The sequence below is a fragment of the Neolamprologus multifasciatus genome, chromosome 6 (assembly GCF_963576455.1).
Source record: "Neolamprologus multifasciatus chromosome 6, fNeoMul1.2, whole genome shotgun sequence".
NCBI lineage: Eukaryota > Metazoa > Chordata > Actinopteri > Cichliformes > Cichlidae > Neolamprologus > Neolamprologus multifasciatus.
Genome location: NC_140444.1, coordinates 22849979 through 22877644, shown reverse-complemented (window position 1 = coordinate 22877644; position 27666 = coordinate 22849979). Strand labels below are relative to the sequence as shown.

At 41.3% G+C, this 27666-nt stretch overlaps 1 protein-coding gene across 3 annotated transcripts; it reads left to right on the top strand.

The window, feature by feature from the left end:
• The first annotated feature begins 1586 nt into the window (after positions 1-1586).
• On the top strand, positions 1587-26827 carry LOC146517016 (uncharacterized). Of its 3 annotated transcripts, none has more exons than XM_085161838.1 (8): positions 1587-1719; positions 1919-2002; positions 2141-2340; positions 15599-15643; positions 15963-16001; positions 16680-16794; positions 18346-18507; positions 20672-26827. In XM_085161838.1, the coding sequence occupies exons 3-8, from the start codon at positions 2230-2232 to the stop codon at positions 21793-21795; spliced, it is 1596 nt and encodes a 531-aa protein (XP_085017964.1). In that variant the 5' UTR covers positions 1587-1719; positions 1919-2002; positions 2141-2229; the 3' UTR covers positions 21796-26827. The 3 variants fall into 3 exon arrangements, with proteins under 3 accessions (XP_085017964.1, XP_085017966.1, XP_085017965.1); XM_085161840.1 differs by having other exon boundaries at positions 2094-2340; XM_085161839.1 differs by lacking the exons at positions 1587-1719; positions 1919-2002 and having other exon boundaries at positions 2010-2340.
• Positions 26828-27666: the final 839 nt, after the last annotated feature.

Genomic DNA, 27666 nt, shown 5'->3' with positions numbered 1-27666 from the left:
CGACAGTATAAAAAGAAGGAAGGAAAGAAATTATTTGTCTTGGCTCATGTGTGTGGAGCTGCAAACATTTTCAAACTTTGCATACTCACCGAAACTGAGAAATGTTAAAGTTCATTTGTGACACCATCTCAACACGTGTGCCTTTACAAATAAAGTAGATAACACACCCTTATAATGAGTGCAACCCATAATCCATGCTAATTAACTGGGTTTACCTTAGAAAGATGAATCAAAACCAGTGTGCAAGCTCTAAAACGTGCATTACACAGTGAGGGATTTCAACGACAGGTATGAAACGTGGAGAAAACTATAGGTGTGGCAACAAAAGCAGCTTAGAGATTCTTTTTTTAACCTTTTGTTTCAAGGGTTTTAAACACAACTACTGAAGAGAATATAAGCAGAGGGTGTGCGTCACAATGAATAAGAGACAAAAAAGACTAAATGACTTCCTTAACTACAAATGTATACATCTGTAACTACCCTTGTTTTGCTCACTTTGAGCTTAAATTTTGTTTTCCACAACAGGTCATTGAACCCAGAAGGGGGGGAAAAAGCCTCCAAAAGCAAAAGCATGTTGTCTGCTGCCCTCTTGTGGTGGACTGCTGGCTATGTTGGGTTTGGCAGCACAGCTGAGGAAAGGATTTGGAATTTGGGTTTTAGGACAGAATACGCATTAAGTCATACAAACCAATAGAAAAACAAAACAAAAATGCTAACAAATGCGTAAAAAAATTAGATGATTTCTATTTAACAATGTTTAGAATTTTGGTCACTTTTCCTCACAACCACTGGCACCAAAAAAAAAAACGGGTGGATGCAACAACAAAATAGTTGAAACACTGCCTAAGCAGTGAAAATAGCAACAACTTGGATAAAGTTACCATGTAACAAACCAAAGGCGTAACGTCCGACTGATGGAGGAGCCAAAGTGTAGTTAAGCTAAAGTGAACACGCCTAATCCCCTGACCTCTGACTTTGGTTGTCAGTGAAGACATTACAATAACAAAAAGGCATAAATTCCATATCTGAAATTCATTTTCAAAAGACAGCATATAACAAATTCAGTATTGATGCTTTCAGCGCTTCAAAGAAAGTAAAGTTCAAAAATATTTGATTCAATTATTGAACATTACTGGAAAAATTGCAATTTTTCCAATTATTCTGGCCTTTTGTATTCAGCTAATTCCAAGCTTTCCATGTTCATTCTTCTTCTATCTATTGCTTGTACAGTTTCCATGCTGCTCCACTTCAAGGCTAAAGCTGTACACAGATATCTGCTTCGGGGCCTAGAACTGACTTGTTACGCCCCTGTAACAAACACAGCATAAACGGCGAGGTCAGCTAACAACAATTTTTAAATTTACTTACTTTACGTGGTTGCCTGCGTGCGCGCATACCTGAAAAAAAAAATACATTAAAATTAATAAATAAATCGATCTATCAATCAATGTCACTGTCCTTCAGCAGCGGTCGTTTCCGCTCGTGCTGCACGCCAGCAGCCTCCTCGTGGCAACAGGGGGCATTCTGATTGGCTGGGACTTAACAAGCAATTTAGCCTTAGGAGGCCGTCACAGCTGTTTGCCGCTAATAATTACAGTATCGAAGCAGTTCCATTGTAAATAAACGTTCCGAAATGTTGCGATGCATGCAGTTTATTTGGAAGTTATATTATTAAATAATGTCAAATAGAACCGAAAACTTAACTCGCATCTGATACAGGTAGGTGTGCTGCAAAAGTTTTACAAAAGTTGAGCTCTTAAGAAAATTATTTTCATAATTTCATTACTAATTTGTTAATATTTATATAAACTAACTAGATTCAGACATTTATTTTGCCTCAGCAAAAAAACATACCTGGGCAAAGCTCTTACATTTTTGCCACTATTTATTTCGTTGTGGTTATATTTGTGTTTAATAGAGCAACACCGTGTGGACCGTGAAAGCAGCCTCTCTGAGGCTGTTGCTGGGAGCTCCGGCCAATCAAAGCATACAGCGCTCCCGTGTAAGTACTGTGGTGGCTGGGGGGGAAAAAGCATGACATCATGCTCGGCTCCGTCCGTCTCTACGAGTGAAACATCTTCCTTCTACTACAGCAAACAACAGGAGCCGACTGAGCCGTCTGTGTTGTGAATTTGCGCAGGTTCAGCCGTAAAATACACCGAGAGAGCGGCCCCGGTACACCGGAGCGTGCAGCGGAGACGGGGAGGGGCATCAGCCCGTTTGGGGGGAATGGCGGATGGGGATGCTGTCTTGTCTGTGGAATGGGACAGTGGTGATGAGGGTTTAGCCATGGATCCAGAGAAAACGCTGACTTTCTGCCACGGGCTGCAGACTATGGAGGTAATGCACTGCACAGCTTTACCTTTGATGCGCACGCAGCTGTCAGCAGCTGTTCTGCAGAGCAACATGCTTCCCTCGGCCTATGGGGTTGTTGACAAACAGCAGTGACCTCGGCATATTATTATTATTATTTTTTTTTTGTCACCTTTTGGTCACTACATCTGTGACATACACGAGACAGCACGTGTATTTGTGCACCACTGCAGTCAGTCAGCTTAGGTCTCTGTTTTATTTTATATTTAATTATTTTTAACATTGGGAAGGCTGTCTGTGAGTCTGTGGCCAATGCAACATATCTGTAAGTTTGACTTGTAGACGTGGTTATCTTAGACATAACAGGATTGGTTTGCAAATCCTTTAAGATAAAGCAAAGATTCTCGGTTTTTATTAATTTAAACTTGGAGACACTAAATTAATGAATTTTTGGTTATGATTTGCCGTATTTCAGTTTTAGATTGTAGTTTTCAAGACTTGTGGACAAGTAAAAATTCCTTGTTTAGCAATGTGGCTTAAACCTGCAAATGGACAAACAAGAGCTTTTTAATGCAAGACACCTTGTGAATCTTGGCTGTTAAGAAGAAAAACATTATTCTGCTGAACTGGGGAAGTGGTTTGTTCAATGACTGTTGTTCTCTGCTTTGAGCGTGTTGTCTGAAAGTATTCAGTGAATACAACTCCAGTTCTAAATGAATTGGGAGACTGTGTAAAATGCAGATCTGATAATCCTATATTTTATTTGCAGTCGAACATATAAAACACATCAGATGTTTAAACTGAGACATTTTACTTTATCACGAAAAAATTTAGCTCATTCTGAATTTAGGGCAGCAGCACATTTCAAAGCGGAAATGTGGGTAGCAAAAAGCTGGAAAAGTATGTGGTGCTAAAAAAGAAAGCTGGAAGAAAATTTTCCAAATAATTTGGTTAAATGGAAACGGATCAGTAACATCATAGGGTATAAAAAGAGCATCTTAGGGAGGCAGGGAGAGGTTCACCAGTATGCAGAAAGCTGTCTACAAGTTGCAGAACTATTTCAGAATAATGTTCTTCAATGTAAATTTGGAAAGACTTTGAATATCTCATCATATACAATCCATAATATCATCAAGACTGTGAAAATCTGGAGAAATCTCTGTGTGCAGTGAACAAGGCCGATCTTCCAGCCCTCAAGTGGATCTGCATTTAAAAACAGGAAGGATTCTGTCATGGAAATCACAGCAGGGGCTCATAAACACTTCCAGAAATCATGGTGAACACAATTCGCCATGCCATGCACAAAGGCACGTTAAAACTCTATCACGCAAAAACAAAGCCAGACGGGAACATGATCCAGAAAGTCCATCTTTCTCTGGGCCAAAGCTCTTTGACTGTGGTGTATTTAAAAAAAAAAAAAAAAAAAAAAAGCTTTTCTGTGGTCAGAGAAATTAACGTTTTAGACTTATTTTTGGAAAACAAGGACACCACGTCTTCCGGACTAAAGATGAAAAGGAGCATCCAGCTTGTTATCAGTGCTCAGTTCAAAGGTCAGCATCGCTGATGGCATGCACCTGTCGACTTGGCAGTTTTCACATCTGGAAACACTTGATCAGTGCTGAAAGAGTTTAGCATTAATGGTAGAGCAACATGTGCTCCCATCCAGAAGATGCCTTTTTCAGAGAAGGCCTTACATATTTCAACAAGACAATGCTAAACTGCATCTATGACATAGCATGGCTTCCAAATCAAAGAGTTCAGATGCTGAACTGGCCTGCCCGCAGTACAATTTTATGAGATTTGCAATCATTGATTCTATTTTTATTTAAGTTTTACTCAACATCCCAACTTTTTTTTTTTACAATTAAGCTTTTACATAGCTTGATCTTACTTTAATAAAAAGACTCACAAGAACTGCTTTTATTTATTTATAGTCAATTACTCATCGTAATATGCAAACTGTTGATGTTGTTAAGATTTTAAAAAATCCATCCGTTGCAGTGACCCTTAGGGAAACGAGGGAAAGTACCTGCTATGCCGTTGAGTGTGTGAGTGTCTTGCAACTTCATGGAAACATAAAAGTGTGTCTTTGACCTCTGGCTGGATATGATTTTAAATGTCATTGTTGCTTCTCCCAAACATTGCGGTTTCATGATATGGATAAGTTTCCCCCTCTCTACCCGCCGTTGAGTTTCTCACAGGCAGGTCTTAACGTTGTTTTGTTTGCTAGTCTTCTGATTAATTGTTGATTGCTGTTGTTACTCCGTGTGGTTTATTTAGGTTGTTTGTATTTGTGATGGTTGACAGTGTCAGTAATTATGTACTGTAGCATTGCAGTGACTCTCAAACTGCTGAGGCATGGATAACTAAGGGAAATGAAAGTGAATGAATATGACTTTTTGAGGGTAAAATAAAGAAGCTTTGTTGATGCTATTGCATTGACTTTTTAACTAAAATTCAGCTTGGTCATGAGAAAATACAGTGGGGCAAAAAAGTATTTAGTCAGCCACCGATTGTGCAAGTTCCCCCACTTAAAATGATGACAGAGGTCAGTAATTTGCACCAGAGGTACACTTCAACTGTGAGAGACAGAATGTGAAAAAAAAAATATCCATGAATTCACATGGTAGGATTTGTAAAGAATTTATTCGTAAATCAGGGTGGAAAATAAGTATTTGGTCAATAACAAAAATACAACTCAATACTTTGTAACATAACCTTTGTTGGCAATAACAGAGGTCAAACGTTTACTATAGGTCTTTACCAGGTTTGCACACACAGTAGCTGGTATTTTGGCCCATTCCTCCATGCAGATCTTCTCAAGCAACACGGACTTTCAACTCCCGCCACAGATTTTCTATGGGGTTGAGGTCTGGAGACTGGCTAGGCCACTCCAGGACTTTCAAATGCTTCTTACGGAGCCACTCCTTTGTTGCCCGGGCGGTGTGTTTTGGATCATTGTCATGTTGGAAGACCCAGCCTCGTTTCATCTTCAAAGTTCTCACTGATGGAAGGAGGTTTTGGCTCAAAATCTCACGATACTTGGCCCCATTCATTCTGTCCTTAACACGGATCAGTCGTCCTGTCCCCTTGGCAGAAAAACAGCCCCATAGCATGATGTTTCCACCCCCATGCTTCACAGTAGGTATGGTGTTCTTGGGATGCAACTCAGTATTCTTCTTCCTCCAAACACGACGAGTTGAGTTTATACCAAAAAGTTCTACTTTGGTTTCATCTGACCACATGACATTCTCCCAATCCTCTGCTGTATCATCCATGTGCTCTCTGGCAAACTTCAGACGGGCCTGGACATGCACTGGCTTCAGCAGCGGAACACGTCTGGCACTGCGGGATTTGATTCCCTGCCGTTGTAGTGTGTTACTGATGGTGACCTTTGTTACTTTGGTCCCAGCTCTCTGCAGGTCATTCACCAGGTCCCCCCGTGTGGTTCTGGGATCTTTGCTCACCGTTCTCATGATCATTTTGACCCCACGGGATGAGATCTTGCGTGGAGCCCCAGATCGAGGGAGATTATCAGTGGTCTTGTATGTCTTCCATTTTCTGATGATTGCTCCCACAGTTGATTTTTTTCACACCAAGCTGCTTGCCTATTGTAGATTCACTCTTCCCAGTCTGGTGCAGGTCTACAATTATTTTCCTGGTGTCCTTCGAAAGCTCTTTGGTCTTGGCCATGGCGGAGTTTGGAGTCTGACTGGTTGAGGCTGTGGACAGGTGTCTTTTATACAGATGATGAGGTCAAACAGGTGCCATTCATACAGGTAACGAGTGGGGGACAGAAAAGCTTCTTACAGAAGACGTTACAGGTCTGTGAGAGTCAGGGATTTTCCTTGTTTGAGGTGACCAAATACTTATTTTCCACCCTGATTTACGAATAAATTCTTTACAAATCCTACCATGTGAATTCATGGATTTTTTTTTCACATTCTGTCTCTCACAGTTGAAGTGTACCTCTGGTGCAAATTACTGACCTATGTCATCATTTTAAGTGGGGGAACTTGCACAATCGGTGGCTGACTACATACTTTTTTGCCCCACTGTATAAGGTGTGGAGCATTTTAAGGCTCTGAAGTGGAATGTGCTAGAGAAAGGTCTGAATACTAGAGTGTTTTACACAATGGTTATTTTGGGCTTCCAGTTGCTGATAATTATTTCCTTAGGCAGGGCCACAAGAGGTCACTCTGAGGAGGGGTCTCTCAGAGGTCATTTACCGGAGACACTCAGTGGTGCCTACTGAGCATACATGCAGGAGTGTAGCGACTCAGCGTCTGTCTGCAGACAAATAATCTTTTTTCTGTATTTGTGAATAATGGGTCTCACTGTGACTCCGTGGACTCCAAAAGCTTTATAACTGGCTTTGTACCCTTTCCTGGCTCTGTTTAAGTGATTTCTTGATTCAACAGGTCCACCATTAATCAGGCCAGAGTGTGGCAAGTAAAACTGAACTCGTATGGTCAATGTGGTTCATTCATGATTTAACAAGGGGGGCAATTACTTTTTTCACATAGGGCCAGGTAGGTTTGGACAAATCATCATTTAAAAACATCTGAAACATGTAAGTGTAATAAATATGGAGGGGGAAAAAAGAAATCAGGAAAGGTGCAAATACTTTTCACAGCACTTTATCTGCCCTATTTCAGAGAGGGAAAAACTGTGCAGTACACATGAATGAGTTGTGTTTGTATAAATGTGTCCTGTTGTCGTATTGGACAGTGGTTTCACATGTTGACCTGTTTTGTTGCACTCTGTCCTCCTTAGTTGGCCTTGTTGCAGTAAATATTTGTGTATAACACTTGAGCCTCCTCAGTGTTCTTCCTGCTTGAGGAACGGTCTGTTTACATTTTAAACATTGGGGAACTGGTTGACTTTGCTAAGAAAAGCTTTGAAAATAAAATGATGCCATTTGCACATAATTTTTATTTTTTTTATTTTTTTATTTGTTTGTTTGTTTTTTACTATTCTTTTGGGGGGTTTTGTAAGCAAAGTTATGGAGACTTGTCAGGACCCTTGGCTGGAAATCATTTGTGGTTAGTCTGCGGTATCTGAGGAAGCCTGAATGACTTGGGGTCACACTTGTATGCATATCCTGTGCCGTGTGGTGGGCTTACCTCTCAGGAAGCACATAGGAACTCAACCTGATGGTATTTATGACAGAACATTTCCTGTCTTGACTCTTTATGTTTTCCATCAGTATAGGCCAAGTCCCCAGATTTTGTGGTATTTGCAACGGTAGGTAACATAACCCAATATTTATCAGTTTACAAAAGAATCTCTACTGTATTTGTCCAGAATTCGTTTAAAAAAATTTTTTTTTAAAAACAAAATCCTGTTAGGCCTTATTATATCTTTAAAACGCCATAGTGTCAAAATATCCTAAGAGAGTACTTTGTTCTCAAGCTGTAGGCTTACTTTTGATTCCTTGAGTTTCTAAAAGCAGAATGAGAGGCAGAGCCTTCAGCTCCCAATTTGTTGAGGGTCATCTCATTACCAAATCCAATCTTCTAGTTAACCTCCAAAGGTGTAAGCCTAAATTATAAAAGAGAGCTGAAAGAGAAGGGACAAACGACATATCCAACTACTGCATGTCAGAAACTATTATCTGCTGCCTCTTTGTTTATTGCCTTGTTTATCATTTGTGGTTCCCCTATATTTCCCTTCATTTTCCTTAGTACTTCCTCTTATATCCACGTGGTAGATGGCTGCCCCTCATTGAGGCTGCTTCTGCTGAAGATTTCCTCCTGTTAAAACAGCAGTTCTTCCTTCCCACTGTCACCAAATGCTTGCTTACAATGGATTGTGTGATGATTAGTAACAACTGTTACTGTAAACTGGTGCTGGATAGATAAAACTGAAATCAAAAATGGAATTGATATTGATATTTGGAGGGAAAGATTTTGCCTGGTTGGTACATCAAGATTAGATTCCAGGAATTGCTTTTATGGAAATTTTAACATTTCGTATCTATCTAATAGACTTTGATTTGTTCATGGAAATGGGGAGTCATCTTCACACACTAAGGTTAATTATGGAGTTCCACTTGGTTCTGTGCAAGGTCCAGTTCTGTTTACATTATGCATGCTTCCTTTAGGCAGTATCAATCGAGGGCATAGCATATACTTTCACTGTTATGCAGATGACATCCAACTTTATCTATCCATGAAGCTAGATAACAAATGCCAAATACTGTTTCAAAGACAATGAGGCCCTAATTTCCTGCTTCTAAAGTCAGTCATTGTACTATAAATCTTAGAAACATGGTGTCTAACCAGATGCTTACTCTGGATGGCCTCCAGGAACACTAAGAAATCTTGGGCTTTATTCATTTATTTTTTCACCAGGATATGCCTTTCAAACCGCATCTTAAACACATATGTAGGACTGCTTTCTTGCATTTCCACAACATCTCTAAAATGAGAAACATCCTGTCTCAGAGTGACACTGAAACACTAGATCATGCATTTAATACTTCTAGGCTGGACTATTGTAATGCATTGTTATTATCAGGTTGCCCTTAACTCACTGAAAAGCCTTCATCCATCCATTCCCTTCCGCTTATCCTTTTCAGGGTCGCGGGAGCCCATCAGCTGGGATAGGGCGAGACGCGGGGTACACCCTGGACAGGTCGCCAGTCTGTCGTAGGGCTAACACACACAGAGACAGACAACCATTCGCGCTGGGCAATTTGGATTAATCAATTAACCTATCCCCACAAACTGCATGTCTTTGGACTGTGGGAGGAAGCCAGAGTACCTGGAGGGAACCCACGCAAACATGGGGAGAACATGCAAACTCCACACAGAAAGACCCCGGCCTGATGGTGGAGTTGAACTCAGGACCTTCTTGCTGTGCGGCAACAATGCTAACCACCGTGCCACCCTGAAAAGCCTTTAGTTTATCCAAAATACTACAGCAAGTCTACTGACAGAGACTAGAAAAAGGAAGCATATTAGTTTCTCTTCAGTGGCTCCCTCTTGACTGCAGGCTTGTAGTTCCTAGCATATTTAAAAGTATAATGGGAGGCAGAGCCTTCAGCCTTCAGGCTTCTCTTCTGTGGAACTAGCTCCCAGTTTGGATTTAGGAGACGGACACCCTCTTTAATTTTAAGATTAGTCTTAAAACTTCCCAGTTTGATAAAGTATATAGTTAGGGCTGGATCGGGTGACCCTGAATCCTCCTTTAGTTATGCTGCAACAAGCCTAGGCTGCTGGAGGGCTTCCCATAAGATTCCCATCTGAACTGTTTCTTTTTCACTTATCTTTTTTCACCTACTCATACTCACACTGTTTATACAGCACTCTACATTTACTTTGGATTAATCATTAGTTATTAATAATCTCTGGCTCTTTTCCACAGTGTGTCGTTTCTCCTGTATCCCTCCCGTCACCCCCAGGAAGAAATGTTGTTTCAGATTTCTTCCTGAAACAACGTTTTTCCCACTGTTGTGATTTGGTGTTATATAAATAAAATTGAATTGAAAAGCAGTTTTCTATAAAAGCATCTCGAGGAAAGCGGTTGTAATCATATACACATATTTCTATCTACAACCGCACCAGTTTCTGATGAGAAAAATGTGAGTTATTTTACTTTCCTGTGTTTGCTATAATGCCAGGTACTTATTTGGAGCCTGTCTGCCCTTGTCAGGTTGATACTCTTCCACTAATGTCACATAATGTTTTGTGATGCAATGTCAATTGCCCTGTGGATGCATCAGGTGTTACAAGTGTATACTGTATAGGAATTTCTTTCACTTAGGTATTAATCACATTATTTCATTGTTTTAACATGTCTGACACTCATACTTAAGACAAATGGTAGGGGGTGTAGTAAGGATGTTGGGGGAAACAGGAACTCCAGAGGACCAGTCTTTTGTCTCTTCGAGGACTCTGGGAAGTAGCAAGGGAGTGTGAACCTTAAGGTGTGAAACAGCTGTGTACTGCCTTTGTTCCTGGAGAAGGTATTTAACTGAGAGCCATGCTAGGCTCAGGAACAACTCTGCTGACCGTCTGTCCCGCGGTCATGGGGGACTTCATCAAGCTTGGTTGTATGTTGTCTTTGTGTGCTTGGATTAAAGAATGTTAGCTACCGCTCGTCTGCAGGCTTTATTTAAGTGGAAAACTTCCACAACAAAATGGCGACGAGGATGGGATAGTCCGTGTGGTCGCTGAACAACAGTTCCGTGGACGGGCTGATCACCCCTGAGGAAAAAGGTATCTTTGTCCTACCAGCTGTTGAAGCAAAGGAAATGGAGGAGTCACGGAGCCGTGTGTTTCAGTCACCACAGAGACTATCGACTTTGAGGGGACTGCTGCAGATGGGTGAGTTGTAGCTAACTTGTATACAGTCATGGAGAGTTTTTTGTCTGGCCGAGGGGAGAACGTTGGCCGACTCCGGAGTTCGAGTCTCCGGAGGGAAAATCCTGGTGGTTTGAGGCCCCAGGCTTGTGTTGGGTACGGTCCATCACAAGGACAGTGGCTCGAGTGCGCTGTTGGGGAGAAGCCGGCCCAGACCTGTGTTCGGTCCAAGTACGTCACAGGAACGGCGGTTCGGGTACACTGTCGGGGAAAATCCTGGGGTTAGAGTCCCCAGGCTTGTGTTCGGTTCCGGTGTTGTGCAAAAGAAAAGCAGTCTTCTGCCAGAGTAATTGCAAAAACACCGGTCCATCACAGGGAAGGGTGGTTCGAGTCCACCGTTGATAATCATTTCTGCGTACTACAGTGCGTGAAATGACGGTATTTTAGCACTTTTCTGCCGGTAAGGGAAGAAGGCCATTGCAGAGGACGCTCTGAATGTAAAGAGAAGCTGGATCCAGTAAAGCGGCAGGCCTTCCACCAGGCGGCCAGAGACAAAACTCAATACGTGACTGTATGGTAAGAATTGAGTAAATGTGTGGTGTGTAAGATTGCAGAGAATGGTTGTGTGGGAAAAGTTGATGTGTGTGTGTGTGTGTGTGTGTAAAAACAGTGAGAAATGGGGTTTCAAAATGTTGAAAATGGGGAACAAAAACAGGAAAAAAAAAAGAGAGGAGTGTAGAAATGCGTGTAAAAGTTGTTTCCAACTAGCGGGAGAGGGTGGTACTGCAGGCCACCAGCTCCCCTAGGGTGGACACACACGAAAAATTCTTTTTAGTAGAATTGTTGATAAAAATAAACCAAAAAAAAATAGGAAGAGGGTTTGGTGTTTTTCAATGTAGAACAACTACAATCTCTCTGGGTTTTTAAGAAAGGGGAGTTCAGAACCAGAGAGGGGAGATGTGTTGTTTTAAGCAATGAGAAGAATGATCAAATGTCTCAGTGTGTCACTTGCAGGTGAAGAGCAGACCTGGATCAATTTTCCACGTGCAGCAGTCGGGAGAAAATTATAGGTTAACACCATTAGAAACACTCAAGCCAAGTTTTGTCTGAATTGTTTTACAGCTTAACTTCCATGTGTTTGTCACCCTGAGAACACAAACTCCAAGAATTTCTCCCTGAAGACTAGAAATGCAGTTTCAGAACAACGAGATGTATCTCGAGAGCTCACAGCAGTATCCTGAGCAGTGAAGAAAAGGTCCAGCAGCAACAGCTGTGCAAGACAGCGACAGCAAGGAGAAAAATGGCATCATCATGACTGGATGGATGGATGTGCATTTCCAACAAGCTGCACCTTCACTGTGTGTGAATGGACTTTTGAAAAGACTGCTTGAGTTGGACATTTGCCACTTTCGGTGCAAAAATGGCAAAATGAGACAGTGGAAAACACAGGACAAAGCTGAAAGACAACTGACTCTCACTGGACTGCTGCAAGGGGGAGAGATGAGATGAGACCACAGTCAAAGGAGAAGGGGACAACATGGAGGAAGGCTGTTGTAGTGTGGGAATGAAATTTGGGTTTAGGAAACTGGGAAGGAAAAAACGACTGCCTTGTGTGGAGAATTGAAAAGTGTCTGGAGCACCGCAAAGAGGAGAGGTACACAAAAATTACACAAACAGAAAATGCATTAATCCTACTAACACAAACACACATGCAATGAAGCTCATGAAGACCAAATAGCATTTTAAGCATGCATTTCTGTTACCATCATCTTGTCCGGTTAGCTTAGTAGGTTAAGAAGTGATACATAGACTAGTGAACTAGTATTATTTTTGGGGAAGGATGATTGAATCAGCGGTGAACAGAATGCTGAGGGAGGATCAGATGAGTGGGGACTAATAGATTATTGAGTTTCTGGTTTCTGATGTGTGGGGGAGGTCTTATCGTGACACACATCTGGGTACATGGGGAAAACAAAAAACTCATTATCTAATAGAATATTGTTGTTGTGTGAGGTGTGTGACTGGTGGATGAAAGTTTTGGAGATTTACTGATGCATTTTCTTTTGGTACCACTTTGAACCTGCCAATTAGTTTTGTTTTTTCATCATTCTAAGAGAGTACGCTTAGACAACTTCTAAAACTAGGCCTTCATATTTTTTTGATTTTTAACAGTGCACTGAGATTTTTTGTTTGGCAATTTTCTCTTTTTCAAGCAAGATCGGAATCGAAAGCGCTACACAACATGTTGACCAATCGCAAGTGAGCTTCTCCAAAATTAAAATGGGCTCGGGAGAAAGCCACTTATTTGGGACAATCAGAAAACAAGTCCCTGGCAAAAAGGATTCAGCGCGATAATCCAGTCTAAATTCTTTTTTCTTTTTTGAAATGACGTCATTGCTGGCAGTAGAAACTTATTGCGTCACGAGAGGTTCTACTGTCAGCAAATAAAAATGGGGACTGACTGGACTGACAAAAGCTTTGACTAAGTTGACACCAGTATGCAAGATTGCACCTCCACCTTGACCTGACAAAAGGGTGGATGTATGTATGTTTCTTTGTTACAGGAGCAGAAAGGTGACAGTAACATCCTGGGTTGCATGGGCTTTTGAGCTGTGCTGACTTAACCTTTTAAATGCCACTTTCTGTGTCTTTGTGAATTTACCAGTGGTGTGTTATTCATGACCTTGTATTGTTTACAGTGCAGAGGTCACTGTGAGAAAGTGTGCATACAGACGCGCTGCGCTAACATCTATATCACTTTTTTCCACAGCAAAGGGTTAATCATATGATCTAATCACATGATTTACAGCAGGACACACCACTGGCTAATGTTTTTTCTTACGACAGGGCCTGAAGTGAAGCTACTTCAGGGGAGAAGCCATGAGAATTTTTAAGAGACAATGCACAACTTTATTGTGCATGTCTAATGGTGATAAGCTGACAGAGGGGAAAAAGAGGGTTTTCCGGGGAAGTTTTCATTTTTAAATTGCAGGAACCGTGACATGAGGGATATGGAAGGATTGATTGAGGCGCAGACGCAAACTATGACTAGGAGAGAACGCTTCAAGAGGACCACTGAGAAGCAGGGACCATCTGCAGGACAACAGACAAACGACAGTGGGCTTCCAAAGGGTTGTCACGAGGAGATTTTGAACAGCAAAATCTTAAAAGTAAAATGAAAGATTTTCGACGTTGACGCTGAGGAAGACAACTAAGGTGTACGACGTGCTCTGCCTTAAATCTACAGCCGCGTTGGAACAGAAATCGAGAGATGAAGAGAGCATGCTAAACTCCAAAAGTGACAGCGCAAGGAAGATCAGCATTGGAATTATGACTCTGTAAATGGCACAGACACCAGGAGCCATGACTGTGACTGAGAATGACCACCTAATGCTGTTTCACTTTGCCATGCAAAGTACTTTGACACCCTGGAGAAGACCTTTCCTCTGTATCATTGTTGTTTCCATTTGCATGTGGGAGCTTAGATTGTGGGGAAGATTAAAGATGAACAAACAGTGGTGGGAGAACAGTGAAGTGAGGATACACAGTGTGAAACTCCTTTAAGTGAACAATAATTTTGATGTAATATACAGAATGTCAAGAAAGAAATTCTGGTTTTAATGTGATTCTTGATTTAAGAATCAAAGGGTGGGATTGTATAGGAATTTCTTTCACTTAGGTATTAATCACATTATGTTATTGTATTAACATGTCTGACACTCATACTTAAGACAAATGGTAGGGGGTGTAGTAAGGATGTTGGGGGAAACAGGAACTCCAGAGGACCAGTCTTTTGTCTCTTCGAGGACTCTGGGAAGTAGCAAGGGAGTGTGAACCTTAAGGTGTGAAACAGCTGTGTACTGCCTTTGTTCCTGGAGAAGGTATTTAACTGAGAGCCATGCTAGGCTCAGTGAGACTCTGCTGACCGTCTGTCCCGCGGCCATGCGGGGGCTCCACAAGCTTGTTTGTCTGTTCTTTGTGTGCTTGGATTAAAGAATGTTAGCTACCGCTCACCGCTCGTCTGCAGGCTTTATTTAAGTGGAAAACTTCCACAACAATACTATACAGTACTGCAGAGTTGTGTGCCACATATTATACTAAATAACAGTAAACATAAGTGTCCCTTGGTTAAATACGCTTCACTGTCAGAGAAGCATGTGGAGTTGGATTATTCATGAACGTTTAGGTCACCGACATGAATAGAGAGCAGAAGTGATTCTCGTACTCAGAATAGTTGCACAGACATGTGCACATTGTACACACACAAAGTATGCAGACTATGATCAGCACTGTATCTTATGCTAAACACATAACCAGCAGATATTTGTTAACAAAACGGGTCTCGTTTACCAGGCTGGAGTTTTTGGTGTGCAACAAAGCCTCAGCTGTGCCACCACATTGTTTCTACAATAGCCTCACATCCAGAACACACACTGATACACACACGCATGCACGCAAGCACACACACAGGCGTTTTGTCCTTTGACTCTCAGCAGGTCTGCGTGACATTTACAGAAGCATAAGTGTACATATAGTATCACACTGTTATGGTTTTGGGAAAGTGGCACGTTTTTTTTCTGTAATTTTGTCTCTACACCCTTGCAGGGAATTTTAAGTCAAACAATCAAAATATGAGTGAAGCTGAGCTTTGAGAATAGACGTGGGGTACTTTTCTGATGTTTTATGACTCTAACAGTTAACTAACAGATTAATGAGTAATGAAAATAATTGGTAGTTGCAGGCATGTATTTGAAACAGGGAGCGCACAGGGAACCGTTGTATGAGCGACCTTCCCTTCTTTCTTCTCGAAAAGTCGGTAGTAGCCACCGGCTTAATACTGGAAAATGGGTCTTTTGTGGCCAATTTTATATGCTTGAATTACTGTAATAACAACACATCATATCTTTTGTTGCTTTTTTTCCCTTTACTTTTTTTAAGCTCCATTTTAACTGTTTTCTCTCTTTGCCTTTTACTAGATGACTATGTCCCTGCAAGGGCTGGATGTAACCGAAGAAGCTACGGTAGGGAGTTCAACCTTTAACCACAACTAAATATTGTCCACACGGGTAAAAAGGCCTCAGAGCCTTTTCCTCAGTGGTTGCTATAGTAATGCATAATTATTTGTTAGCACTTGGGTCTTGTGTGGTAACTATGCACATGACAGATTTAGCAACCTCTCCTCAGTGCTTTATTAGTATGGTTTATGGCTTTGCTCAAGTGTCTGAGCTCATTGAGGTTGTTATAATGTAAAAGCTTTGAAATTTGCTGGCTTTTTATGATGTGCACATTTTTAATGTTTGGGTTTTCACTTGCTTTAGTTTCTTCCCTTTCTCACTATAGGTCCCTGTGAAACAGATCGAAATGAGCACAATCAATAAGGTGGGAGGCTTTTTAAAACATTTTTTAAAATACTTTTTTACCCGCAGCTGACATTAAATATGCGCTCATATAAAAAATAAGATTACAGATGCAATAACTGTTTATTTCATTGTTAACAGAAAAGTATCAGAGATTTAATATGAAACTGCTATGATAATTTTCAACTGATGATGCTTTTGATAACTGTGTTTTATTTCTAGGGTTTCAGGTACACATAAAAGTCTGTGTGTATCAGTAGTTTAAAGTTTGGTTAGACTTACTGTGTGCTTCATTAGCAAACAACAGAAAGACATAACTAATAAATGGTTACCTTCATGATCCATCTGAGAACATCAAAACCAAAATAGACGTAAAAAGAGAGAGAGAGAGAGAGAGAGAGGACATCATCTACAAATTAAGCAAATGTTGCTTTGTAACTGGAGTGGGGGAAGAAATTGATAGAGCATAGGAATACCAGATGTGTTATCTATGCAGGCAAGATAAATAGATTTACTGTAATTTTACTATTTTGTCAGTGAGGCTGCTATTTTTTTTTTTTTTTTTTTGCTGGTCAGAGTTTCCACAGTCTGAGGATTTGGGGCATCTTGGCGGTGCAGCGATTAGCACTGGGCTCCAGTTTAGACCTTCCTACAATATTTCCACTGTGGTTACATTGCAATGTGGTGTTTTATCTATTAGATGGCGAGGCATCCAAAGTACTGTCCTGGAGTGAACAACAGTCCAGGTTACCTGTGTGAAACGGGACATTGCTGCGGGGAGACGGGCTGCTGCACCTACTACTATGAACTCTGGTGTGAGTCAACTGACCGCTTCTTCTCTGCTGTGCTACTGAGGAAATGGTTCTGATTTAATGGCTGTTTATCGTTCATTACTCAGACCTGCTGGGAAACATTCAAGGTGTCCTATTATGCTTGCCTGCAGCTCTAAAGTCCTGGTCTCATAATCTACTAATGTTGTTGCCTCTGCCAAGGAGGTGATGTTTTTTATAGCCTTTGGTAGCTGTGATTCTTTCTGTCTGTAAACGCGGTACGTTAAAAAGCTTCGTATAAATTCTGATAAAACACTGAGGCGTGTAGAGTGGGGTCATGTTAACAATTCATTAAAATTTGGCTTACATTCAATTCAGTTTTATTTATGTAACACCAAGTCACAACAACATGACCCAATAATAATAATAATAATAATAATAATAATAATAATAAACACTCAGACAACCCCAGATGACCAAACACTTGGTGACAGTTCAAAGGAAAAACTCCCTTTTAACGGGAAGAACCAGGAAGAAATCTCTGGTTTCTTTTAATAGACCCATTAAAACACTACTAAGGCTTTCAATGTCAACTTAAGGATTTAATGGTCGAAAACTGACAAAAAACCTAGAAACTATGATGCTTACAAATTAGATGTGTACTGCAAAAATATAGGAAATACCACATTGTCACATTTGACCTCTACTTTAAATTCAATAGATTGATCTGAAGGCCAAAGTGTTTTTATTGACAGCACATGGACATATAGGGAACGATATATGGAGATTCTAAATATTACCTTGCTTTGGACCTCTGACCTCTCCTTTAAGTTCAAACAAGGTAAAATTTCATAATGTTTTTTAGCTTTAAATTTTGTTAATATTGGCAATCTGTAGGAGATGATACTGTTATGTTCAGATTCAAAATATCACATTATAGTTTGCATCCAGATTTTATGTCATATTTGACCTCTGACCTCACTTTGATGTTACACATCTTCCTTTCTTGGTGGAGGTTTGCACTCTTGGAGTGTTTCTAGTTCTTACATGGTTCAGTTTAAAATAATCCTTAATGTTTACGTTCAGTAAGGAAGATCTGTAATCTATCATCTGTCGTCTTGGGGTTCGGCTGCTTTCTGGTCTTTACATTGCTACCACTTTCCCAACCCTCAGTCTTCATCTTCACAACCACCCTGGGTGTTCCTGTCCTAAATCCTATCGCCGCTGGGATTCCCCACTGCCGTGATGGGTCGTCAGAGTCTAGTCACTAGTCTAGTCACATTCCTCCATAAATCGTGTTCAGTTCTTCCTTATCTCTCCTTATTGAAATGTGCCTTGGTGCGGTGCTTTTATGTGTCCTTCCCCCGTCTTTAAGACAGCTGTTTTAGGATTGGCTCGCTTGCACGAACAGAAAATTTGAATAGTGTGTGCGTTGGGCTGTTGGTTACCTGATGCGCCTGAAAGCTCAATGAGTCCTTTGATAAAAAGCAGAGTAGATCTGAGATGAAATTCAGCTAACAGACCTGAAGGTTACGTTTTCTTTGTTTGTTTGTTTTTCCTTTATCACGATGGCCACTCATTTCCTGTTTTCTACAGGGTTCTGGCTCTTGTGGACGGTGCTGATCCTCTTCAGCTGTTTCTGTGCTTACCGCCACCGCCGGGCCAAGCTGAGAATTCAACAGCAGCAGAGGCAGAGAGAAATCAATCTTATCGCTTACAACGGCGCTTGCAACTACCCTTCATCAATGCTGGACCTCAGTATGTTTGCTTCATTTTATATCACACATGCTGTAGCTTTTGAATACTAAATTAATCAATTCCACAGACTTTGCATGCATTATGATTTCCTTGCACCGCTTTTTCTGAGGAAATAGAAATATGCCTACATTTAGATACTTCAAAATACGTCTGTTAACAGGCATCATATGGAAGTAATAAAGCAGTAAATGTAAAGTGTGTTTTGTTAAATGAACTGTTTTGGGGAGTTTTTAATTGAGGAAAGAGGCTCATGCTTTTAATGTAACAGCGAGTAAAAATCTTCATATAGAAGCTTTTGGTGTGCACATCAGTCTGTTTGCAAATCACCAGTGTGTGATGCAGCGTAAAAGCCAGCCAAAGGCACAGACAGAACTCAGAGCAAAGATGCATTTGAGGACAACCAGATTTTCCAATATTTTCAATGTTTGTTATCTAAATTTTATTATCGGCAAACATCTCTCAAGTCTGTGTGGACTGTGATGGATTGACAGCTTCTTGTAAACCTGGTGAAACCTATTTGCGTTGTTATTAAACCGTGATCATGCAAAGAATGGACACAGTTAAAAATTACGTTAACCTAGAAGTTTTGACATTTTAGGAAACAAAGTTAAAGGTTATCATTTTGGATGGTCTTTCACATGCTGCGTCATATACGTCCAACTATTCCAGAAGTGGTAAACAAACACCAGATGTAGCACAAGGTTTCATACTTAACTAAAATGTTTTTGCACAGCTAGTTTTAGTTAACTACAATAAAAATAAAAACTAGACTTTTGGAAGGAAAAAAATGAACCAATTTTGTGAACTAAAATAGAATAAAAATGGAGAGCAAACATCCTGAGTTTTAGTATCTGTTAAAAGATGTTATTGCACCTTGCCTGAGGAGGCTTTGATGGACATGTATTAGAAAATACAAAACTTTGATAACTGATGTAGCAACAGAAATTGAACACAGGAGCTAGAAAACTTTCAAGGGAAAACATGAGGTACAGCAGCAGACAATAAGGAAGACTGAACTATTTATAAACTGTGAGTTAATTAGGGAAGTGAAAGACGGCCGGAGAACAAGCACTTTTGAAAGTAATAGGAGAAAAGTTGTTTCTTGAGTCTTGATGTGACTAACTATGGAAGGAAAATAGAAATACAGTGATGCTATAACACGGTTCACCTTTCGCGGCCTTGCTGTTTCAGATTTTTTTGTGTGCAATTTTGCATGCTTTTTTTTTTTTCTTTTTTCACAGCGCATTGTGTTCTGCGTCCTGATTGGCTGTGGACCACTGTCAATCAGTCTCCTCCGTGCCATGTCTCCTGTATAGTACAGAATGCGTTCAGCTTGTCATATTTACATAAATCTTCAATCGCTAGAAGTTTGACTCTGAAGTGCTGCACTGTATGTTTGTAAGTTTTCTCCCCAACAAACTACAATGTTGACGAAACGTTTTGCTCCGTCAAAGGCAACTGTGGGTGCCTTTGTTTTTATTCTGTAATACTGGACTTATTTTTCTACAAAGGTTTGAGCTTTGAGAGTCTTTAAACAAGAGAGAAAAGTGTGAAAATGTTCATGTCTGTCTAAGAAAAGTGTATAAAGTGTGTAGTGAGGGTTTTACAGCCTTAAAACATCTATAATGTAAAAAATAAAGTTGGCGACTTTGTGGATTTCACCTATCACAGGTTATTTTTAGAACGTAACTCCTGCAATAAACGAGGGACCACTGTAACCCAAAAGAAAACGACTTACAACAGAGACAAGAAGAACCTAAACCTAAAACACAAAAACTAAAAGACTTCAGGAGAACAAGAATAAAGTAAAGCCAGAGATGACTCTATAGAATAGTAAAGAATTCAAACCCAAAACTTAAAAAATATAGACATCACATGCTAGTATAGCAGAAACACCTTCAGACAGAAATTGGGAGGCAAAAATTCACAGATTCTAAAAATAACACAAAACCAAAGGAGCGTGACGCCAGCAGGTTCACACTCATACCCATCTCACCGTGAAGCTCCCTCACCGCCCTGGCATGTGGGAGGAATAAGCTTCGACTACAAATGAGCTTGCCACACCACACCAATGAGGCATAACCCCATGAGAAAGCTAACTGACGTGTAACACTGGTTTGCGTACCTGGAGCTGAAGCCTAAAAGTGTGTTTCTTTCGTCACAGGTTTTCTGGCTTCCTTCAAGTTGCCCTCTTACGAGGAGGTTGTTGCGCAGCCCAGCACCCCTCCCCCGCCTTACAGCTCCATCTTTGCACTGCAGGGAGGTGCCGCAGCAGGTCCTAGCTCCTCTTACCCCCATCATCACCACCACCGTCACCCCTGCCCTCCCTACTTGGGCCCCGGCCCCAGCGGTCTGACCTCCTCACAGAGCTCTGATAACTACACCAGCTGCTCCTGTGAGTCTTGCTCCCTCACCTCCCCATCCAGCACCTCCTTCTCTGTCCAGGTGACGGATGAGACATACGACAGCAGCCACATGTCCACGCCCAGCGAAGCAGGAGGAGATCTGGCCGTGGTGCCAAGGGTCGGGGTCCCCTTCACGCTGATGCCATCGCCACCTTCGCAGGTTCCACCTGATGTTATACCTGCGGTCACTCCGGATGTCATTCCGGTGCAGAGATGTTCCTCTAACGGCAGTGAAGGAGTCTCGCCTCCATCTCATCCGCTTGCTCTCACTTTGCACTCCCGTCCTTCACACTCCTCTCGCCTTCCACTCTCTCCCCTCTCGCTGCTATCTTCCATTCCCGCTGGTCAAGTCCACCCTCTCGTTCCATCGGACCCGCTCGGAGCCATGGCTCTTCAGAGAGCGAAAGAAGAGACGTCACCTCATAATCCAAAAACCAGGCCCCTGCACTCAGCTCCTAAGCAGGCTCTCCTCTTATCAAACGTGGCTGTCTCTGTGCACTGCGGCGGCAAGGAGGTGCAAAAAAGGGAAAAAGAAGAAGAAGAGGAGGAGGACGACGAAGACGAGGATGAGGAGGACCATTTCCGGCATCGACGGCTGACGGGTGACTCGGGTATTGAGGTGTGCCGCTGCCACGTGAAAAGAGGCCAACAAGAGGATGAGGAACCAAAGAAGGGGCGCTTCGATAAGGGAGGGAAAGATGTCGTGAAGGAAGGGGAGAAGGCAGATGTGCTGCAGGACGGCGTGGACTGTTCCCAGCAAAAGAAGGTCGCAGCACAGTCGCCCATGCTGGACGACTGCGCGGATCAGCGTGGGCATGTCTCTTCCCCTTCTAGCATCATCATTAACAGAAACGAGGCTATCATCACTGTGGAGTCCCTGTAAGTAAACAGCCATGGAAGGAAGGAAAAGTGGGATAGCATTTGTAACCGGATGAGTGACGAATTAAAGGAAAAAAAGAAAGCGATTGCTCTTAGGGAAGATTTGAGCTATCAGAACAGATTCACTGCATCTTAGTGTTGGTTCTACAAATCTCTGTAAATCTACTGAAGGGATGGCACACTATTTTTTTGTCCTTTTTTTTCTTTAAAAAAAAAGGGGCATTTGGATGATGGTTGTAGAAAGTCTCCAAAATCTTCCATTAGTGTTTAACTGAGCTGAGATCAGGTGAATGCAAAGGCATTAGCAAAATTATTGACATGATTTTCATACTCATCCAACCACCCAGTGACCTCTGATGGACCGCTCTGTGGACGGGGACAACCCTGGAAGACTACTATGTTAATAAGACAAGTGAACTATACCAACAGCTTCTGGGTTTTCCTTTAATTTGTCATCCGCCTGTCGATGAAGACTTAAGAAGTGAAAAATGTGATCACTGAAGAAAAGTCTTGGAGAGCTTACAGAAATGTCTGCAACCCATCAGATTGGATGAGTAACATTTTAGGAGGGGGTCTCTGTATTTTATTTTGGGATCCCCAGACCTCAAAGTTCTCATGATTTATAAGAGATGATTTGGGTTTGTTGTGGAGTACGAGGTGTTCTTTTCTTAAAATGCAAATGGCTCAAAATCCTAAAAAATAATTCCCCTTTCTGCATCCTTTTTTTTGCTAGAGCCACTATGATAAAATGTTTTCCCTGCAGATGAGGGGAAAAATACCTGACATCCTAGACTTTTTCTTTCAGTGTTTCTCTGTACGAAGCATCGAAGCAGCATTTTTAGCTCTGAAATGGAGCTCGTATCACCGGCTGCCAGCCTGTGGATATAAAATATTCTGACTTTTGTCAAATCCACACATTTTAACATAAAATATTGGTCATCTTTTTAGGCATTTAAACATTGAAAGACCTTTTCTTTTTTATTGGAGCCCACTTCCCTTATCATAGATTGATTGATTCAGTGGGTCAGTGTTTTATACCTTGTGTCTTATGTTGCCTCCTTCTTAAAGATTTTTTTAAAAAGGGGGCGGGTACAGACTTTAATTAAATGTGCAGGTGGCAAAGCTTTACTATGATATTGTAGTTATACATTATAGTTTCAGACTGTTACATCAGTATACTGTATACTTAGCCAGCTGTTTGTCTTTGGGTTCAGTGCAGTTTTAATGTGCTCCTGCCTTTTGCAAGGCAATATCACTCTGAATCCTCGTGTTGAGTTTTTTACTAGGCGCACACTTTAAGCCTAAACTGATAATGAATGTAAAAGGTTATGCATTGCAACAAAAAAACGCACTCAAAGCTGTTTTTTGAGGATTTTTTATAGCATGATGCTCGACTGAAAGCTTTTTTTGTTTGTTTGTTTGTTTGTTTTTAACAAAAAGAAAAAAATAACAGAGTTACGCCAGCGTGGCAATCCAGTCTGTAGGCGTGTGCTTCGAGAAGTCACTTTGGAAAGACGTGCCCATCATGATGACAGTTTGTGTCGGTGTAAATGTACGAAGGGAGCATCTGAAGTCACAGAACAGAATCTCCTTTATTTTAAATACTGCTGTGGCAAAACGGGACGTCGCAGAGTCAGACTGTTTTTCTCTAAATGCCTCCTGGTTGATGACTAGTTGACATCCAGAGCAAGGCCAAGGATTACATTAGCCTGCCATGCTCACCTGGCGGGGGATAGCACATACGTTCTCTCTTGTAGTTATCTGTCAGTACAACAATGTGCTCAAAAATAAACTGAGAGCGTCTCACAACACAATTTGTACATGTTTGTCTTGCCGTAGTTGTTATTATGAGACAAGGGTCTCGGTAGTTCACTGACTGGAGGCCACTTTTTTCGTGTCCCTAGTTGTTTAATGCCTGAAGGCAAAGCTTTTAACTCTTAGTAGTGTGGAGAGAAATCTAATTTAGCACAGTTCACTCCTAAAAAAGAACAAGTCACATTTGCTCTTTTGAACATTCAGATGTGAGTTTGCATGGAAGTTTGAGTGGCAGTTTGCTTTCTGATCTCTTGATGATCATCTTCAAAGCACCTCTGCAGTGACTCGCTGATGGCCTGACAAAGATGGTTCATCCTCTGGGCATACTGGCAAAAAAGCCTTTTTGGAGCCTTGCGTTTCTTCTCATTTTCATTAGTTTTAGGTAACGTGTGTTGTTGATCAGTGGTGCCTAGTTGAAAAAGGATTTTTCTGTTAGGAATCCGTAGTTTCCCAGCTAATCTAAGCGTGTGTGTGTGTGTGTGTGCATGTGCGTGTGTGTGTGTGGGTGTGTGTGTGTGGATTATGAATAGCTGTAAATCAAATGGTGAAAATATTTTCTAAGAGTACTTAGCAGTCTCTTTTTAAAATGCTCATATTACATGTGAGACTTGCAAAAATAGTATTTAGCAATAGTATTCACACTTTTTTTCCTTATTCTGGTTTATGCTGGCTGACAGGAAATGAGATGAACTGAAATGACATTTACCTCTTTATGACTCATATGCTAGCTGTGCTGGGCAAAGGCCCTCGATTGTACAAACACAGCAGTTTTTAAAAAAATGCCTTTGGCGTAAGTGCAAACTTATATTATCGGGTTGTATTTTAAAGCCCCAGTGTGTGTCTTGCATGTTACTGACCTTAAACTTTAGTGTTTTGTATTGATTCTTTTTTTTTAAGCTCATCTGACTGAAGATTCAGTGAGCTTACGCCATGGCGATGCATCCATCGTCCGTTTGTCCCACCGCAATTCACAAGAATCCGTACTCCTCCCAGAGTACTGGTCGGATTTTAATGAAACACAGTGATCACCTGATGTGTCTTCACCCACACTGTGCTCAAGTTCAAGGCTGTACAAGTCATTTTTACAAGAATCGCTACTCCTCCTGGAGTATTGGTCTGTCTTTAGTGAAGCAAGGCTAGATAATCCTGAATATGACTGTTTGTGAGCCTCCTTGACTTCTCCCTCGACTTTAATTATCATTCATTTGTGCAAAAGAGCCGCACAGCTTTCTTTCTGTACTTCACACATTACAACAACCTTTGAACTGTGATGGATCATGAAACAAATGAGCTGTAATGTCACTGACGCTCTGGTTAGTGTGTGCTTAGTTTTTTACATTTTATTGTAGATTTTAATTAGGATAATTGTCTTAAGGGGCATCATTCTGTTTTAAATTTTAGACTTAGAAAAGAGGCCAAAAAAATACCATTTTTACATGGCATCCTCTTGATATTAGTTTAGAAAGTATCCATCCACTTTCTTCCGCTTATCCAGTTCAAGGTCACAGAGGCTTAGCTGGAGCCTTTGCCAGCTGCCATAGAGCAGAGGTGGGATACACTCTGGACACGTTGCCAGTCTCATATGAATAGGCAATTTACAATGCTTGGAGTCTGAGAGTATGCCAGAAAGAACAGGGAAAACATGCAGACTCCCAGAAACACTTCATGGATTTGAACCCAAGACCTTCTTGCTGTGAGGCAACAGGTTCAACCACTGCACTACCGGCATAGAAGCTATTAACAAAAACACAAAGTTAGCGTGTGGATCTATCGGATACTAGCTGCGGTGGTTCAGGCATCCGATTAGAATGCCTCCTGGGTGAGATTTTCTGGGCATGCCCCCGTGGAAAGAGGTCCCGGGGTAGGCCCAGGCCACGCCGGAGACACTACGTCCCTCAGCACTTCCTGGGAATGCCTCGGTGCTTTCCCTGAATGAGCTGAAGGAGGTGGCTGGGGAGAGGGAGGTTTGGGATTCCCTTTTGATGCAGCCCCAGATGAGCTGGTGGAAAGCGGATGGATGGATGAATGGATGTTTAATTTCTATGACTGAACCTGAACAAGATGGTGAAACATAGGAGTCGCACACTGGGGCTTATTGTATCCCAACTCCTGCTTTCATTTGACGTCAGTGTAAATAGAAGCGGTTTGATTCGTCTCGCCTTGTCAGAAGCCAATTTGTGTGGAGAAAAAGCCCCAGATTTTACCTTTGTTACCACTCTTTGGCCAAGGCCTGATATAAGACTGTTACCTCGCTCGAGTTTTGACTGTAAAGGACTGTTCTCTCCTTCTGAAGATAGTATCTACTATATATTTGTACTGATTTTATTTTGTAATGCCAAAAGTTAAAGAATTGAATAAAAATACAAAACAAAAAAAACAAACCTCACATTGGTACAGCCGTTGAACCATTTTGCCAGAAAACAAAAAACAAAACATCCAATCCTTTTGATTCAGGATAACTCAAGACTGTCTCCTTCTACTCCTGCAGCTACGAGACAGCAGCATATATAGCAGTATGTATATGTGACTGTACATGGAATAGTTCCGATTAATATTACTACAACATGTGGTGTACTTTGAAGGTATCTTTGTGCAATTCTACCTGCGGCTCTTCAGCGTGTCGTACGTATGTGTGAGAGAGTAACCGTGCCGTTTTCTTGTTAAAAATCACTGTCGCTTATTGTGAGGATAATGTTGAGTATAATGTTAACATAATAACTGTCGATTTAAAAAAATGCCAAAACTTTTTCGTGTCATCATGGATATCAAGTTGATTTTGTATCTTGGTGTAAAGCAGATTCAGAGATTTCCGATGCATACTGAGTGAGATGTTCTCACGTTTGTTGTGTCTGTTTAGTTGCACATCGTGTTTTTTTGCTTTGTTTGTTTGGGGGGCGGGGGGGGGGGGGGGTTGTTTTGTTTTTTGTTTTTTAGAAGGTGGGGTTGTATTTAGATTTCTTCCATCTCACTGATCATCTCTGAGATTCTGCGATATTGGACGCAGATGTCTGCTTAACTCTATTGAACAGAAAACTGTGGATTTTGTGTCAAAATAAATGTGCTACCAAATACATGTGTGTACTTCTGCTTCACATTATACGCGCCTGTAGTTCTCACATATTCTGCTGTGAAATACACCCGATTTGACGCCTGACTAAACTCCTACTCGTGAGTATCTGTCACCGTGAATGACTCAGAATAAATCCGGCTGTCAGCTCTGACTCTGAGAGGTTTTTGACTTTTCTGAAGTTTGATATCTGTGTCCTTGCCTTGCTGGCAATGCAACAGTGATGATCACAGCACAAAGTATAAGAGGCTGAGAAGTGATCCTCTATAATCAGCCACTTTATTAGGTACACCTTGCTAGTACTGAGTTAGACCTATTTCAAACTTCACAGTTGCTTTAATTCTTTATGGCAAAGGTTTAATGAGGTTTGGTGTATTATGCATTCAGAAACGAGTGGTTGTTTTAGTTACCTTTTTCTTTCCTACCTGCTCAAAGCCGTCCACTCTCGGCCGCTCTCCTCTAACAACTGTAATCAGCGAGAACCGCCTCTCACTGGACATTTTCTATTTTTCCGACCATTCTCTGTAAACCCTAGAGATGGTTGTATGTGAAAATCCCAGCAGATTGGCAGTTTCTGATATACTCAGCTGTCTGACACCAACAATAATACCACATTAAAATACACTTAAATCACATTTCTTCCTCATTCTAATGCTCAGTTTGAATTCCACCAGGTCAATTTGACCATATTATTTCAACCTTTTTTCTTTAAGGAAGAAAGAGAGCCTATTCGACCTGTCATAGGATCAAAGGATATACCCTGAACGGGTCGTCAGTCTGTCACAGGGCTAAAACATCTCTATGTTTGTGCTCACATTCACACCTCTGGGCAGTTTAGAATCTCTAGTTAACCTAATCTTAACCTAATCTTTCTTCCTCCCACAGTCCAAGTACCTGGAGAGAATCCACATAGAAAGGCCCCTATTAACAAGCAAGCAGCTGTACCCAGTGAAGTGGCCAATGAGTGTATTTTCTCACTTATACAAGTTTTGA